The sequence below is a fragment of the Aquarana catesbeiana genome, linkage group LG04 (genome assembly GCF_042186555.1).
Source record: "Aquarana catesbeiana isolate 2022-GZ linkage group LG04, ASM4218655v1, whole genome shotgun sequence".
Classification (NCBI taxonomy): Eukaryota; Metazoa; Chordata; class Amphibia; order Anura; family Ranidae; genus Aquarana; species Aquarana catesbeiana.
Window position 1 is genome coordinate 52,573,933 of NC_133327.1, and position 18,546 is coordinate 52,592,478.

General features: G+C 44.0%; 1 protein-coding gene across 2 annotated transcripts in view; it reads right to left on the reverse strand.

The window, feature by feature from the left end:
- The window catches only part of LOC141139242 (uncharacterized), a 67,380-nt gene that overhangs the window by 35,769 nt on the left and 13,065 nt on the right, over positions 1-18,546 (reverse strand). The window contains exon 2 of one of the 2 annotated variants that reach the window (XM_073625179.1): positions 4,849-4,956. The exons of the other annotated variant lie outside the window; for it this stretch is intronic. Coding sequence (XP_073481280.1) covers positions 4,849-4,956 — 108 coding nt within the window. The remainder of the gene's footprint in view (positions 1-4,848; positions 4,957-18,546) is intronic. 2 annotated transcript variants of the gene reach the window in all.

The window sequence follows — 18,546 nt, forward strand, 5'->3', positions numbered from 1 at the left end:
ACTAAAGCACATAAACCCAAGGTAAGTATAGTAACAAGTCCTAGTTGCATCCATCTCGGAACACCCAATAAGAGGATAGTATGCGACCGATCTAAGCTACGTGGCATGTTCACCAATGCCAGGAGCCTTGCGGACAAGATCGGTTAACTAGAGATGCTGTTGTACAAGGAGGATTTGGCTTTTGTGGGAATTTCAGAGACCTGGTTCAACAGCTCTCATGATTGGCTGGCAACCATTCAAGGGTATTCCCTTTATCGCAGGGACAGAGAGGGTAAAAAAGGGGGAGGAGTATATCTATATATCAAAAATAATGTACAAGTGAATGTGAGAGATGACATCACTAAGGGAGCTAGAGAGAAGGTGGAATCTTTATGTGTAGAGAACCAAAGGGATGAAGCTAAGAGGAAAATACTGGGAGTATGCTATAGGCACCCTAACCTGAGGGAGGCGGGGGAGATGAATCTCCCATCACAAGTTGGATTAGCAGCAAGGATGGGAAGTATTATCATAATGGGGGATTTTAATTATCCTGACAGAGTGGGTGGAGGGAACCACGTATTCGTCTAAGGCTCGCCAGTTCCTAAATATCTTGCAGGACAATTTTATGGGCAGATGGTAGACGCACCAACTAGAAATAAAGCTTTACTGGACCTACTGATTACCAATACAGACCTGATCACGGATGTGGAAATACAGGGCAATGTAGGAAACAGTGATCACAGGTCAATTGGCTTCAGTATAAATCACACAAATAGGAAACATAAGGGGAATACAAAGACACTGAATTTCAAAAGAGCCAACTTCCCTAAACTATAAACCTTGCTAGAACACATGAATTGGGATAAAATCTTAGGAACAAAGAACACAGAGGAGAGATGGGTTTGCTTTAGGAGCATATTAAATAAGGGAATTTGCCAATGCATCCCATTGGGTAATAAATTTAAAAGAGTGAACAAAAGTCCTGGATGGCTTAACTCCAATGTAAAAATGAATATAAAAGCAAAGGAGAAGGCCTTCAAAACTTACAGGGTTGAGGGATTATCATCAGCATTCAGAGTTTATAAAGAATGCAACATGAAATGTACGGGTGCAATTAGGGTGGCTAAGATAGAACACAAAAGACACATAGCGGAGGAGAGCAAAAAAAAAAAAAAAAATTTGCAAGAAATTCTTTAAGTATATAAACAGTAAAAAAAAGGAGGACAGACCATATTGGCCCCATAAAGAATGAGGAAGGACATCTGGTTACAAAGGATGAGAGATGGCGAAGGAATTGAATTTATTCTTCTCAGTCTTCACGAAGGAATCGAGGGGGCTTCAGTAACCAAAACTGCAGTGTTTATCCTCATGACACATTGCAGGAAGCACCTCCATGGTTAACAGAGGACAGAATTAAAATTAGACTTGGGAAACGTAACATTAATAAATCACCTGGACCAGATGGCTTGCACCCGAGGGTACTTAGGGAACTCAGTCAAGTAATTCCCAGACCATTGTTCCTAATTTTTACTGACAGTCTACTGACTGGAATGGTACCAGCAGATTGGACAAAAGCCAATGTAGCACCAATATTTAAAAAGGGCCCAAAATACATCCCTGGGAATTACAGACCAGTTAACCTAACATCAATAGTATGCATGCTCTTGGAGGGAATGATAAGGGACTATATACAAGATTTTAGTAATGAGAACGGTATCATTAGCAGTAATCAGCCTGGATTCATGAAGAATCGTTCTTGTCAAACCAATCTTTTAACCTTCTATGAGGAGGGGAGTTGCCATCTAGATAAAGGAAGGCCCGTAGACGTGGTGTATCTGGATTTTGCAAAAGCATTTGACACAGTTCCCCATAAACATTTACTGTACAAAATAAGGTGCATTAGCATAAACTATAGAGTGAGTACATGGATTGAAAACTTGCAACAAGGGCGAGTTCAGAGGGTGGTGATAAATGGGGAATACTCAGAATGGTCAGGGGTGGATAGTGGGGTCCCCCAGGGTTCTGTGCTGGGACCAATCCTATTTATTTTGTTCATAAACGACCTGGAGGATGGGATAAACAGCTCAATCTCTATATTTGAGGAGGATACTAAGCTAAGCAGGGCAATAACTTCTCCGCAGGATGTGGAAACCTTGCAAAAAGACCTGAACAAATTAATGGGGTGAGCAACTACATGGCAAATGAGGTTCAATGTAGAAAAATGTAAAATAATGCATTTGGGTGGCAAAAATATGAATGCAATCTATACACTGGGGGGAGAACCTCTGGGGGAATCTAGAATGTAAAAGGCCTAGTAGATGATAGGCTCAGCAATGGCATGCAATGCCAAGCAGCTGCTAACAAAGCAAACAAAATATTGGCATGCTTTAAAAAGGGGATCAACTCCAGAGATAAAACGATAATTCTTCCGCTCTACCAGACTCTGGTCCGGCCGCACCTGGAGTATGCTGTCCAGTTCTGGGCACCAGAAGGAAGGATGTACTGGAAATGGAGCGAGTACAAAGAAGGGCAACAAAGTTAATAAAGGGTCTGGAGGATGTTAGTTATGAGGAAAGGTTGCGAGCACTGAACTTATTCTCTCTGGAGAAGAGACACTTGAGAGGGGATATGATTTCAATATATAAATACCGTACTGGTGACCCCACAATAGGGATGAAACTTTTTCGCGGGAGGGAGTTTAACAAGACACGTGGCCACTCATTAAAATTAGAAGAAAAGAGGTTTAACCTTAAACTACGTAGAGGGTTCTTTAGTGTAGGAGCGGCAAGGATGTGGAATTCCCTTCCACAGGCGGGGGGGCATCGATAGTTTCAAGAAACTATTAGATAATCACCTGAACGACCACAACATACAGGGATATGTAATGTAATACTGACACATAATCACACACATAGGTTGGACTTGATGGACTTGTGTCTTTTTTCAACCTCACCAACTATGTAACTATGTAACTATGGGATTTGTAGTGTGCATAGAGCAGTGTACACGACCACAACTGACATCCACTGTTCATTCCAAACAAACAGAAGTAAGAGGGAAAGGAAAGGTTCGGGAGCTCATAGAGGATGTTACAGGGAGTCAAAAAAGCACATAACCAAACAATTTCCTGAAACATAGATTACAGGGCCATTAAGCAGTGAATGTGTAAGGACTATTTTCAGGGAATAAGGATATTGTTTAGTGTCACTGTACCCACCAGGTACATTTATAATGACATGATGGACAAGTGAATAAATGAAGCCAGCTGTAGCTGTGAGCTTTGTACTGGCTTTAAGAGTGACACTAGCCCAGGCAGAACATCCATTCTCTAGTCCCTCCTGCGACTAATGACCCCAGAATTGACATGTATTACGTCACTTCCAGGGTCACAGCTGCCATTCCTTGGCTAGGATGCAACAATTATAATCTGTGCTGGAATAGCTGCATTACAGGGCGGGAGAGTCATAGGGAGTCTATTAGACACTCAATGTCTCCATAAAGGAGTGCCTGTTACCTGGCCAAGCTACCACATTGGAGGCTTCTTAGCTCCCTAGTATTAGTAATAACGTTAAAAAATAAATAATAATAATTTAAAAATTAAAAAAAAAGAATATAAAATAAAAACATCTAAAAAAATGGTTTAAAGCACTCCTGTCACCCCCATACACACCACATATAAAAAGCGCAGCATACAGCGAGCACATGTACAGTATGCAAACAATAATCGCTCCGCACAGGCGAGATATCATCGGACTGGGAGCAATCATTTTAGCACCATAATTCACTGTTAAAGGTAACTCCACTTTCGTGGGGAAAAAAAATAGCAAATAAAGAAATAACAAATGTCATTTTTGGAAAGATACTTTGAATAGGAACACGTCTAAAGGTATGCAAGCCCAGCAGATTTCCTTATTAGTGCCCTGTAGCTGCACCCCTGACAGTTAATTATAAAACCACTCCTATTAGACCCACTCAGTACAGAAGCACAGACAAACACATTTGGATTTCTTCAGAATAACAAAAAGTAGGGATCTGCAAAAAAGGTTGTTACAATCTTTGCAATGTACATAGATCACCAAGAGGGAAAAGTTTTTTTCTCAACAAAAGTGGAGTTACGCTGTAAGTATAATGATAATTTACAGTATAAAATCTTTTAAAGCCTCAGCAATGGAGAATTTTGGGTACTATAGCTTTTTACTCTTCCACGGGCATGTGCAATTTTAGGACTTGACATGTTTGGTATCTATATACTTGATCTTTTATTTTTTACCCCCCCCCCCGCCCCAAAAATTAGGTATAATATTGATTTCAATTTCTTCTGTTTGATAAATAACTGAGCAAACATAAATGCGACATAAAAACATTGCAGATACCACCATTTTATTCTCCAGGCTCTCGGCTTTCAGAAAGGAGGGGGGAGGTTACAGTTTTTTTCCTAGTAAAACAATGAGATTTTAACATGTGTGCAAAAAAAAAAAACAAAAAAAAAAAACCCCAGTAAACAAGTGGTTAAGGTTTTAAAGCAACACATATTTGGTATCTATGTACTTGACGTTGTTTTGTCTTGCATTTTTTTTTTCTTTGCTTAAGGTGAATTACATTGTGTTTTGTGCACAAAATTAAACTTTAATGTATTTTTTATGGAAAATATTGGTTTAAAAAAACAGTTGTGCAAATTTTGTGCAACTTAAATGTTTGCAAATACCATCTCTTTATTCTACAGGTCTCAGAAAATTTACATTTTGGGTTTTTTGAGTCCTTTTCAGATTTAAAATGATTTCAAACGTTTTAATATGTGTGCGAAAAAAGAAAAAAAAAACAGCTCAAGTGGTGAGAGGATTAAAGAGGATTTAGTTTGTGGAGACTTACCTTTGTCTGGACTCAGGAATCCTGAGCTGACATTGCCGATGGCGTTGGTCAGTGGCGCAGGGTGTCGTTTGCCATCTCCTCGGCTCTCAGAGAAAGTTTTTGGTTGAGCTAGAATATAAAGACAGGCAAAGTGTAGAGGAAGGCAGGGAGGAGAGTGTGAGCCGGGAATGTGTTATATGCATTTCCCAGGCAACGGCTTGGACACCTTCTACACACAGGAGACAAAGACTACAAACAAAGACAGTGCTCCTCCCCGCACCACCCTCCATACAGTGCATAGAGGAATCTCTGCAGGTCAAAAAGGTTACACTGTAAAACTAAAACAAAAAAGAAACTGTACTAATATTTAAAATGTATAAAAACAACAATAAAACAATATAAGTGCTGTCTGATTTTTGACTACAACCAGCAAACTGTTGGTGATACATAAATCCTGTATAATAAAAATGGTAATAATAATAATAAAAATAGAAGTAGTAATATTGAGAATAGTAATAAAAATAATAAAAGTAGTAATATTGAGAATAGTAATAAAAAATAAAAGTAGTAATAATAATGAACAAAAAAAAGCAGCAATTACAACAATTATCATATTAATAATTAATTATTATGCCCCTCCCCCTCCCGGTCCCGCTGACCTGTACCACCCATGATCGCCGGTTCTAAGCCCCGGTATGTCCGCGCCAGAAGCCCAGGGCTTAGAAATCCTCTCTGCAGTCTCCTTTCTGCTCCAAAGCTGACAGGACAGGCTATGCGGCTACTGATTGGTCGGCGTCACCCATGTGAGGGCGCTGACCAATTAGAATGCTCCAAAACGTCCCCCTAACGAGAGACGTTTTGGATATTCACCTCAGAGGATTTCTAAGCCCAGGCTCCAGCCTCATCAGCGCACATCAGTGAAGGAGAAAAATTACTTTGTTACAAAATTTCATAACAGAAAATCGTTTTTCTACATTTTTTCGTTTGTTTAGCAAAAAAACAAAAACCCCGGGGGTGATTAAATACCACCAAGAGAAAGATCTATCTGTTTCAAAAAAATGATAACAATTTTGTTTGGGTACAATATTGCATGACCGCGCAATTGTCATTCAAAGTGTGACAGCACTGAAAGCTGGAGATTGGTCTGGGCAGGAAAGGGGTAAAAGTGCCCAGTAGGCAAGTGGTTAAAGGGGAAAGGCGCTCTATGACCCATAAACATAAATGTGTCAAACTTGTCTGGTGAGTTTTCTCATACAGTGAGGGGAAAAAGTATTTGAACCCCTGCTGATTTTGTACGTTTGCCCACTGACAAAGAAATGATCAGTCTATAATTTTAATGGTAGGTTTATTTTAACAGTGAGAGACAGAATAGCAACAAAAAAATCCAGAAAAACGCATTTCAAAAAAGTTATGAATTGATTTGCATTTTAATGAGTGAAATAAGTATTTGACCCCTTCGCAAAACATGACTTAGTACTTGGTGGCAAAACCCTTGTTGGCAATCATAGAGGTCAGACTTTTCTTGTAGTTGGCTACCAGGGTTGCACACATCTCAGGTAGAGGTGCGCATCTTCTGGTCTCACCATTTGATTTGATTATGATGATCCTGTCAACAATTCAATTAGATTCCATGATGCATCACAATTAATGCCCATGGTTTTTATCTGAAAACTCAAGCAGTCAGAAGAACTCCGTTTCTTTATTTTCATTTGCTCTTTTAATCAGATTTTATTTGATTGAATTTTTTCCTTAAAACAAAAAGCACAGATATAAAATAGCCATATCACATAAACCTACAAAAAAAACAAAACAAAAAAAAAAAAAAACACCTATAAGACCACTTATACAAAGATATTTATAGTTTGTAATTTGGAGTTACCTACTCCACTAATGGGGACATAGACTTTGTCCATTGTGCACAGATGGCATCATACTTGAGTTTCTTAACAAATATGTATGTTTTTCAAAGGAAATAAGCCTGTTAAAGATTGTAAGGGTTTTTTTTTAAATAACAAACAGAGTGGCCCCGAACCCAGGCCCGGATTTACTCCCTTTGCCGCCCCAAGGCCGGGCCCTTCAATGCCGCACACACACACACACACACACACACACACACACATACACATACACACACACACCACCAGAAAGAGCCCCCAGACATGATACGGTCAAAGACTGCAGACATGATACAAGAGATGGTCAGAGACTGCAATCATAGTACAGGAGATGGTCAGAGATTGCAGACATGATACAGGAGACGGTCAGAGACTGCAGTTCCTATGGACATTAGTAGATAATGGCCGATAGGCCCTCTCACCTGACCCAGCGATACAGCAACGGTTCCCTCTGATCAGGAGTCAGCTCACTCTGAATTGCCCGTGGCGAGTCTGTTGGGTAGCACCCAGATCTGTATTCCTGCAATGACTCCATTCCTTTCTCCGCCAGGGATGGCGCCAGGCTGTGTGGCTTTCCCTCTGGTGGCGCAGGGCAGCGGGGTTCTCTCTCTGATGGTGTTCCCTCAGCACTGCCCTCTCCCTCTGGAGTCCTGGGTGTACTTTCCTGGGTGTAGACCCCCCCAGGACAAACCACCCCCCTCCATTAGTACAGACCCCCCCCCAGGACAAACCCCCATCCATTAGTACAGACCCCCAGCAGGACAAACCCCCCTCCCATCATTAGTACAGGTCCCCCCAGGACAAACCCCCCTCCCTTAGTACAGACCCCCCCCTAGGACAAACCCCCCTCCCTTCATTAGTACAGACCCCCCCAGGACAAACCCCCCTCCCTTCATTAGTACAGACCCCCCCAGGACAAACCCCCCTCCCTTCATTAGTACAGATCCCCCCCAGGACAAACCCCCCTCCCTTAGTACAGACCCCCCTAGGACAAACCCCCCTCCCTTCATTAGTACAGACCCCCCAGGACAAACCCCCCTCCCTTTATTAGTACAGACCCCCCCAGGACAAACCAACCTCCCTTCATTAGTACAGACCCCCCCCAGGACAAACCCCCCTCCCTTCATTAGTACAGACCCCCCAGGACAAACGCCCCTCCATTAGTACAAACCCCCCAGGACAACCCCCCTCCATTAGTACATACCCCCCAGGACAACCCCCCCTCCATTAGTACATACCCCCCAGGACAACCCCCCTCCATTAGTACAACCCCCCCAGGTCAACCCCCCCTCCATTAGTACAAACCCCCCCCAGGACAACCCCCTCTCCATTAGTACAAACCCCCCCCAGGTCAACCCCCACCCCCTCCATTAGCACAGACCCCCCCAGGACAAACCCCCCTCCCTTCATTAGTACAGACCCCCCCAGGACAAACCCCCCCCCCCTCCATTAGTACAGACCCCCAGGACAACCCCCCCTTCATTAGTACACCCCCCCCCCCAGACAAACCCCCCCTTCACTAGTACAGAGCCCCAGGACAACCCCCCCCCCTTCACTAGTACAGAGCCCCAGGACAACCCCCCTCCCAGGACAACTCCCCCTCCATAAGTGAACAGATGGAACAGATGGAGACAGGCTTGGGCGGGAGTGAGAGACACAAGAGAACACGCGCCCCCCCGCCCCCCGCACAGAGACCAGCCGCTCCGATCTCCGGCGGCTGCTCTCCTTCTCTGACAGGAGGAGGGAGGGGGGACAGGCTGAAGCCTCGAAAAATACAGCAGCGGCGGCGGTGGGAGCGGAGGGAGCCGCGTCTGGACACAGAGAGTAGGAGGAGGGAGAGGAGCACTCTAGCGCTTCAGCGCCCCCACCTCTCTGGTGCCCGGGTGCGCTGCATGCTGCTAGGTTAGTGTGGGGGGCAGCCGAGAAGTCATTGCAGGAGCGGCGCCGGGCCGCCCCTGTACCACTGCCACCCCGAGGCCTGGCCTCGGTGGCCTTGTGGGAAATCCGGCCCTGCCTGAACCTGCTCTTCTGGGATCCCCCGGCGGCTCTTGCGGCTCCTCCCCATATCAGATAACCCCCTCAGAGAAAAGTTTCAGCATTTGCGTCCATAGTCACGAATGCCGGACTCGGCCCCGTGGGAAGTAGGAACCACTTCAGAGATACTGACACCCATAGTGGATAGTCCATTTGGGAGAGGATGAGGAGTGCCAAGAACACTGCTGGGGCCAGGACCAGTTGTGCACACTCGCACCACCATCTCTCAGACCAGGGAGACCCAGGAACCCGAGGTGCAATGTCTGCAGGTCATGAAGGCTGACTCACGGCCACAGGGTGCATCAGTGGCAGCCTCAGCAACCAACAGTCCAGCTCTTAAAGAGGAAGAGGGGCTTCAATGGATTCAGAAGTGGAAGTCATCCAGTGAGGAGGAGGCAGGGATCGTTGATGTGAGGTCATCCTGATTCGAGTACCAATTTGGGTCCCTGGAAGAGGGAATCGGTGATTGGAGGTCAGAGGCTGAGACTGAGTGGGATTGGGGGCCGAGGGAAGAAGCTCCCTCAATAGGGAGGCTCCAGCAATAACAGCAGCCCCCCAGGAGAAGTTTTGTTGCCTCGGTGTCACAGAAGGAAGGACACTGTGGGCATCAGTCGGATGGACTCCACACCTCTTCATCCTAACTTGAGGGTTTGACTAGGATAAACAAGAGTCAGTACCCTGGTGATTGAGTGGGACGGAGTCTATTGCTAATCATATGGTTCAAACGTGAAACGTGTCTAGTTAGTCAGACTAGGATGTTGTTCTGTTAATCCAATTCATGCCTGAGGTTGTCCTCAGTTGATTATATATATATATATATATATATATATATATATATATATATATATATATATATATATATATATATATATATATAGTACATATGTAAAAATATACATATATAAAAATGTTATGTGTAGCATAGTTAGTTATGGGTGATCAGCCATTTCTCCGTCATCCAGCTTTGTTTGGCGGGGGGGTGCACTGATATAGTGCTTCTGGCAAAAATGCTCTTCTCAAAAAAAAAAATAATGTAAATATTTGAGCAGATGTCTATTTTTCTACGTAATTTATTGTGCTACCTGGCCACATATGGGGGATGCCCCATGGCCTTGTACATATGTTACTTCCCTTTTCCCCCTTTCCAAGTTTGTTGGATACTCCTTGTATATTTTTGTACAGATATTTTTGTAGGGGCGGATGCCCAAAGCCAATAAGGACATAACTTGTCTTGGTGGGGGGTGGATGTAGCACCCTCCAAGGTAGGTGCTAGAAGAGAGTATAGTTTTTGATATTTCTGCTTACCATAGGGTTGACACATTTTCTTCAAGTCAAACCCGAACACTTTAGAGGCGCCCAGTAAATTTGTTTTTGTTTTAGTGTACACTATAGGATTGTAACAGACTGGGACACCTTTGGGTACTCCAAAGAGAATGATAATAAGGCACACATAGTGCCCCCTCACCTCCTTCAGGCCCTGTTCTGAGCCACATTCCTGCCTGAATAATGTGTCCGGGTTTCAGGTGGACTAAAACCTGGACACATGATTCAAAACCCGAACTGTCCGGGTGAACCCCGAACAGATGGCATCCCTAGCTTACCAGGAAGATGGTCAGGTAAAACAGAGCGCTCTCTGCCTACCAGAGAGCAGGATCTATTGATTAGGGTCTGCTCACTGTACTCAGGTGCAGCTCAGCTTGTTTTGATTGCCCCCCACTGATCCAATAGGGAGGCATATAGGACAGTAGGAAGGAACCTGACAAGTGAGTGCACAGGCTTTGTTACAGTCCTAGCAAATGGCAGAGGACAAGTGCTGTATTGCATGTTGGGCTACTGTATATAAAGCCAGAGTACGTGTGCTCAGAGTTAGTTGAGCCGGGAAACAGAGTCCTGGAGGGAGGGTTTGGCTGCCTTCTCCTCCGCGGAGGCGGTCTTGCTGCCAGGGGTAGTAGACCCAGGGGCCTAGAGAGAGAAGCTGAACCCAGAGGTCCTGCAGAGCTGACTGGAAGGGAGACACCAGAAAGCATCTGATTCTGCCTACTGTGAATACAGATCTGTGTCTTTGGGGCCTGTGAAATGAGGGCCACCCCCTTCAGCTAGAAGAGTCAGTGGACGGGTGTCAGTAAAGGGGATGCTAGAGAGTGTCCTGAAGATAATGTAGTGCGTTAAGTCTGCTGCTAGTGAGAGCAAGAAGACTTAACCCTTCCATGCATGTGGCTGTATGGTCAAAGCAGTGTGACTGCTTCAACTACCAATCCGGTGAGGCCAGTGAGAGTTGTCCTTATCCTTTGTGAAAAGTTCCAGTTGGAGTATCCCACTCATCCCTTCTCCCATCCAAGTTCCAAAATAAAATATAAAAACACAAATACCCTGGACTGGTTATTGAGAGTGACGAGCAGTGGAGGGCACTCCATTAGGGGCACCCGGGCGCCACCCCCTTTCTCCACTCCACCCCCCTATATGGTGATAGATTCATGCATAGCATGAATCTATCCAAGGCCGCCGTGATCACCCCCTATTCATGAATCCGGCCTCTTTCAAGTCACCGGGTGCATGAATTACAGCAGTAGGTTTTTTTTTTTTTAAGCACCTGATTAGAGCCAGAGGTTTAAACACTGATCCTCAATATGGCCTATCAGAAGCGGGTGTGAGACCCGTTTTCCGATTGGCCAAAAAGAGAAGACTCCCAATTGGCCGCCGAGGAGGAAGGAAATGGAAGCCGCCGTGATGACCCGGAGAACGAGAGGCCGCAGGCAAGCCGCCGCCAAGCAGGAGAAGCCGCCAGTGATGAGGTTAGTGTGACTGACCGCCCAACCGACCCGGGGGGGAGGGATACTGTTTGCCACCCCACCCTCCCCCCAAAAGAAATTTGCCACTGGTGATGAGTAAACAGGAGTAAGGTTGGGACAAGCGGGAACTCCTAGCAAATAAGCGGAAACCCCTAGCAGCCAACTGGGAACTCTCAGCAATCAAGTGGGAACTATTAGCAACCAGCTGCAGGTAACCAGAGAGAGGCCTATGAAGTCAACACTCAGCAAGCCCTATAGGGACACTGCTACAGTGAGAATAGTAACACAACATGATACAGTCACAGACTGTGGGCATGATACAAGAGATGGTTAGAGACTGTAGACATGCTACAAGAGATGCTCAGAGACTATTGGCATGATACAAGGGATGGTCAGAGACTATGAACATGGTACAAGAAATGGTCAGAGACTATAGGCATGGTACAAGAGATGGACAGAGACTATGGAAATGATACAAGAGGTGGCCAGAGACTGCAGACATGATACAAAAGATGGTCAGAGACTGCAGACATACTATAGGAGATGGTCAGTGACTGCGAACATGATACAAGATATGGTCAAAGACCGCAGACAAGGTACAAGAGGTGTCTAGAGACCACAGACCACAGACATGGTAAAAAAGAGACTTAGAGACTATGGACATATACAAGAGATGGTCAGAGACTATGGACATGATACAAGAGATGGTCAGAGACTGCAGACATGGTACAAGAGATGGTCATAGGCTACAGACATGGAACATGAAATGATCAGAGACTATGGACATGATACAAGAGATGGTCAGAGACTGCAGACATGATACAAAAGATGACCAGAGACTGCAGACATGATACAAGAGATGATCAGAGACTGCAGACATGATACAAGAGATGATCAGAGACTGCAGACATGATAAGAGATGATCAGAGACTGCAGATATGATACAAGAGATGGTCAGAGGCTACAGACACGGTACAAGAAATGGTCAGAGACTACGGACATGATACAAGAGATGCTCATAGATTGTGTATGTTATATAGGAGTTGCAGGGGACTGGGAAAATGTTTCAAAACAGTTATAGACTGCAGACACATTACACAAGACTGCTAGAGGTCACTGCCATAACAGGGCAATAGGGAGATTAGTGTCTGCAGGGGCACTGAGGGCCACACAAAAAATTCCAAGGGGCTGCATGTGGCCCCCAGGCCATAGACTGGGCAGCAGAGGTCTGGATGGATCCCACAGGTATGGTATTTCCATAGTTACATATTTTGCTGCAAGCTAAAGCAATGTAACTGTATATAAAATCTCCAACCCTGGTGTTCTCCTTTAATGAATCCTACTCCCTGTCCTCCGTACACCCCTCCCCTCCCAATCTTCCCCATTGAGACCCGGGTACATCTTCCAGAAATGTGTGTTTGTTCTAATGTCTGATTCATTTCTCCCTTCTCTAGGATGTACAAAGAATTAAAAAAAATTGTGCCCAGATGGAGAAGGTGTGAAAAAAATAACAATCGCAGAACTGTTTGAATTTCCACCTTTGCAGGTAAGGATGCACATAATAAGAATATACTGTACACTTCCTCCTCCCAGGTCAATGGAGGACAGCGCTGCTGTCAAACACAGCCAATGAGCACGGGGAGAGAGATGGGGCGGGGCTGAGCCAAGGCTCTGTGTGTGAATGGACAGGCAAAGCCACAGCTCGGGATCGAGCCTGCTCGGGTGCCCCCACAACAAGCTGCTTGCTCTGAGGGCAATCGGGAGAGGCCGGGAGCGCCAGTGAGGGACCCGAAAAGAGGAGGATTGGGGCTGCTCTGTGCAAAACCATTACACAGAGCAGGTAAGTATGACATGTTTGTTATTTTTTAAAATGAAATAAAAAAAGCCTTTAATATCACTTTAATAATAATAATCTATTTTATTTGTTTATTTTTTGTTTATTTTTCTTTTCCATATGTTTTATTTTATTTCAAAAGGTACAAATATAGTGTACAGGCAGATGCCCAAAAGCTGAGTAACCGACGTATCAACAAAATATTGATCATGTCAAGGTAATACAGACAACAAGGTATCATCAGCAACATACGGTCAGTAGCACAAACCAATGAGAAAACCAGTGGTCACAGGATCAGTATGGAAAAATGGCCTTGGTGTCTAACACAGCATCAATCCATCATGGAAGAACTAGCTTCCAAAAAGAGAAGAGAGAATATAAAAAATATAAAACATAAAAAAAAACAAAAAGGGAAAAAAAAGGTGAGGGAGGGGGAAGGGTTAGGAGGTAAGCGAGAGAAGAGGGCATCAGGGGTATGACGAAGGTGGTATCCAGTCCACTAGAAGTCCTCTTACACAGCTGCCAAGGAAATCCTTGGGTGTCGGTATACAAGCCATGGGCTCCAAATTTTTAGGAATCTGGTATGAGTGTTAGTCGGAATACTGGTCAGTCCGTTAGTAAAAATGCCATCTAGGTGATATCACGCGGTCCAGCGATGCGGCCGCCCCAAGGCTCCCTCCTTTCCCCCTACTCTCCGCGGCGCCGGAATTGCAAGTGTGGGTGCCCAGCTGTGACAGCTTGCGGCTTCACAACCGGGTGCGCATGCACGAGTTGCGCTGCACTGCCTTGAATGGCCGGGCAATCTTCTGGGACCTGTGACTTGTCCCAGAAGATTGCAGGGAGGGAGGGGGAAGAGGTGAACTTCCTTTCGGTGCTGCGGCGCCGTGAGCGGAAGTGGGAGATGGGTACCTGTCAAAACTAGGTACTCACTCCCCCCCACAAAAAAAATGTGGCATGTCAGGGGTCACGAGTACTTAAAGCAGAAGTTTCACTTTGGGGTTGAACTCCGCTTTAAGAGTTCCCTTCACTGTAACTAAGGGGCCAAGCCTAACCCCTTAAAAACAACCCCACTCCATAATCCCCCCTCCACCAAATGATTTGGACCAGAGTACAAAGCAAGGTCCATAAAGACATGAATGAGTGAGTTTGGGGTGGAGGAACTTGACAGGCCTGCACAGAGTTCTGACCTCAACCCGATAGAACACCTTTGGGATGAATTAGAGCGGAGACTGCAAGCCAGGCCTTCTTGTCCAACATCAGTGCCTGACCTCACAAATGCGCTTCTGGAACAATGCCCAAACATTCCCATAGACACACTCCTAAACCTTGTGGAAAGTTTTCCCAGAAGAGTTGAAGCTGTTATACTGTAGCTGCAATGGGTGGGCAAACTTAATTTTGAACGCTATGGACTAAGACTGGGATGCCATTAAAGTTCATGTGTGTGTAAAAAGCAGGTGTCCCAATACTTTTGGTAATATATGTTATATGCACAAAGGCATTTAGGTGCGTTTTATGAGTGTTCAGTGTTTTTACTGCCCAAACGCTCCTCTACTGAATGCATTGGTGATGATTTTGTTTCTTCAGATTGTAAATGTTCTTCTTCTAAAATGCTTGGAAATGCCTTTGTGTGCATGGACACATAGGCTAACATAGAGGTGCATTTACAGGCTGAAAAATAAAATGTTAAATGCCTGTAAAAGCAAATTTAAAAAAAAAAATTTTTTTCTGCTCAGTGCGCATGAGAGCTTATGGGCATCTGTACACAGCAACTATGTATCTCAGGCGCAGAAATACATGTGCAAATTATGTTGTACGCACAAAGTTGCCCGTGTGCATGAGCTCTAAATAAACACCTGAAATGTAACCACTTCACCATAACCTGGTCATTTGCCCTCTTAATGACCAGGTCATTTTTTGCGATACGGCACTGTGTCTCTTATCTCTAACTGACAATTGCACGGTTGTGCGACGCTGTACCCAAACAAAATTGACGTCCTTTTTTTCCCCACAAATGGAACTTTCTTTTGGTGGTATTTGATCACCTCTGCGGTTTTTATAATTTGCGCCATAAACAAAAAAGAGTGACAATTTTGAAAAAAAAAAAATATTTTTTACTTTTTGCTATAATAAATATCCAAAAAACATATTTTAAAAAACACATTTCTTCATCTGTTTAGGCCGATATGTATTCTTCTACATATTTTTGGTAAAAAAAAAAAAAAATCGCAATAAGTGCATATTGATCGGTTTTCGCAAAAGTTATAGCGTCTACAAAATAGGGGAAAGATTTATGGCATTTGTATAATTTATTTATCTTTTACTAGTAATGGCGGCGATCTGCGATTTTTAGTGGGACTGCAACATTTTTAGTGGGACAGATCGGACACTTTTGATACTTTTTTCGGACCATTGACATTTATACAGCGCTATAAAAATGCACTGATTACTGTGTAAATGTCACTAGCAGGGAAGGGGCTAACACTAGGGGGCGATCAAGGGGTTAAATGTGTTCCCTCATGTGTGTTTCTAACTGTGGGGGGACGGGACTGACTGGAGGAGGAGACAGAACGCTGTTCCTAATTACTAGGAACAGCAGATCTGTCTCTCCTCCCCTGTCAGAACGGGGATGTGTGTGTGTCTGCAATCACGTACGGCCGCGCGCATCATGTTCCCTGCCGTGCAACGCGCCTACCATGGCTCTTAAAGGAGCCGATGTACCAGTACGGCAATTCGGGGGAACGAGCCGACCTGCCGCCATATAATGACAGCGGCTGGTCGGCATGTGGGTAAAGGATCCATGTTTTTAAATAAAATAATGTAAAAAGGTGACCTCCCCTATGAATCAATACTGCAGCAGTGTCAAGAATTAAATAAACTGAATGCAGAAGAGTAAATAACCCTTTCATGACTAAGCCTATTTTTGAAATTTGGTGTTTACAAGTTAAAATCCATATTTTTTGCTAGAAAATTACTTAGAGTTCCCAAACATTATATATATTTTTTTAGCAGAGAATCTAGAGAATAAAATGGCGATTGTTGCAATATTTTTTATCACACGGTATTTGTGCAGCGGTGTTTTAAACGCAAATTTTTGGAAAAGGGACACTTTCATGAATTTTAAAAAATCCAAAGAGTAAAGTTACCCCAATTTGTTTGTATAATGTGAAAGATGATGTTACGCCGAGTAAATAGATACCAAACATGTCACCCTTTATAATTGCACGCACTCGTGGAATGGCGACAAACTACGGTACCTATGAATTTCCATAGGCGAAGCTTTAAAAAATTTTTACAGTTACCAGGTTTGAGCTAGAGAGGAGGTCTAGGGCTAGAATTATTGCTCTCGCTCTGACGATCGCGGCGATACCTCACATGTGTGGTTTGAACACCGTTTACATATGCGGGCGCGACTTCCATATGCGTTTTCTTCGCTGCGCGAGCTCGCGGGGACAGGGGCACTTTAAAAAATTTTTTTTTTTTTTTTATTTATTTTATTTATTTTTTTACTTTATAAATTGTGTTTAAAAAAAATTTTTTTTTTTTTTTACTTTTATTGCTGTCACAATGAATGTAAACATCCCTTGTGACAGTAATAGGTGGTGACAGGTACTCTTTATGGAGGGATCCCTCCTTTACACTTCAAAGTATTCAGATCGCCGAAAACGGCGATTCTGAATACTGTGTACTTTTTAAATTCGGCGCCATTGGCAGCCGAGTAAACGGGAAGTGACGTCATGACGTCGCTTCCGCGTTTACAACGAGAAGGCTGGAACGAAGCCACTCACAGCTTCGTTCCAGCCCGCCCCCAGCCGCCGAAGGCAGCCGAATGGACACCGGGCCTCCCGATCGCATGGGAGGCCCGGTAACAGCGGCGGGAGGCGGCGGGATGTCCCCTCCCGCTCCTCCGGTATAACAACCGAGCGGCTTTTAGCCGCATCAGTTGTTATACATGGGTAGCCGATCGCCTGCTGTAAACAACGGTACCGGGATGATGCCTGCAGCTGCGGGCATCATCCCGGTATAACCCCGGAAAGCCGAGTACGCATATCTGTGTACGGTCGGCGGGAAGGGGATAAAGTTCACATGTTCATGTGGATGTACAAAGAGAGAAAAGCTCTACAAAGTCTCCAATTCCTTAAAGTTGACAGTATTGAGTGCAATCAACTATTAAAAAAAAAAATCATTAATAAGTCCAAAAACATAGAGTGACAGTTTTTGGACTTATTAATGATTTGTTTTTTAATTGTTGATTGCACCCAATACTGTTCACTTTGTTTTGGTGTTAAGACATTTTCCACTCTTTTATTCACATCACATGTGATACACACATATGGGCACACTATTATAATATTGGGCCAATAGATTTATATTTATGTGCTATTAATTTTTTCTAGCGCAATTCCACATTTTTTATTTTTCCAATACTGTGTTTATGTTGTGCAGGTGAATCGCTGCTTCAAGAGATTTATGATATTTCACCAGTACTCTTAGTGCCAATTCACACAGGGGCAACACGACTTCAATGCGACTTTGCAAGGCGACTTCAATGCAACTTTAAGCAACTTACAACGCGACTTCAAGTCACCTCCAGGACAGGTGACTTTGGCTGTGGCCAATCACAGAATAATCAGCTCTCTGGGAGGGAGGGGTTTGCCTGGGTAAACTAATTTATTTTCCTGTAAAGTCGCTTCAATATAGATGGAGATCCGACTTCCATTCAATTCTATGGGTACAGGTCGCCTAGAAGTCGGATTGAAGTAGTACAGGAACCTTTTTTGAAGTTGGAGCGACTTCAGTAGTGTCGCTTAAGACGCTCCCATTGACTATAATGCATTTCCCAAAGTCAAGCGACTTGAGGGATGACAAGTCGTTGTAGTGTGAACCGACCCTTAGGGTTTGGGTACACGTGTTTTATAATTTATTTACCATAGCGAAGTTTCTTCTTTCTTTTTTTATAATTCCTTAAAGTTGAACACCAATTTCATGTGTGATGCTTTCATTGTTTTTATGCTATATAAAATAGAGATCTTTTACTTCATTAGAACGGTTTGAAGACTGCAAATGAAGATCGGTTTTACTTCTCTCTTTTGCAACTCATTCATATGATTGATTACTAGAAAACAGGAGCCAGAAGAATTTCCCTGAACCTTCTACAACTTAGTTGTTT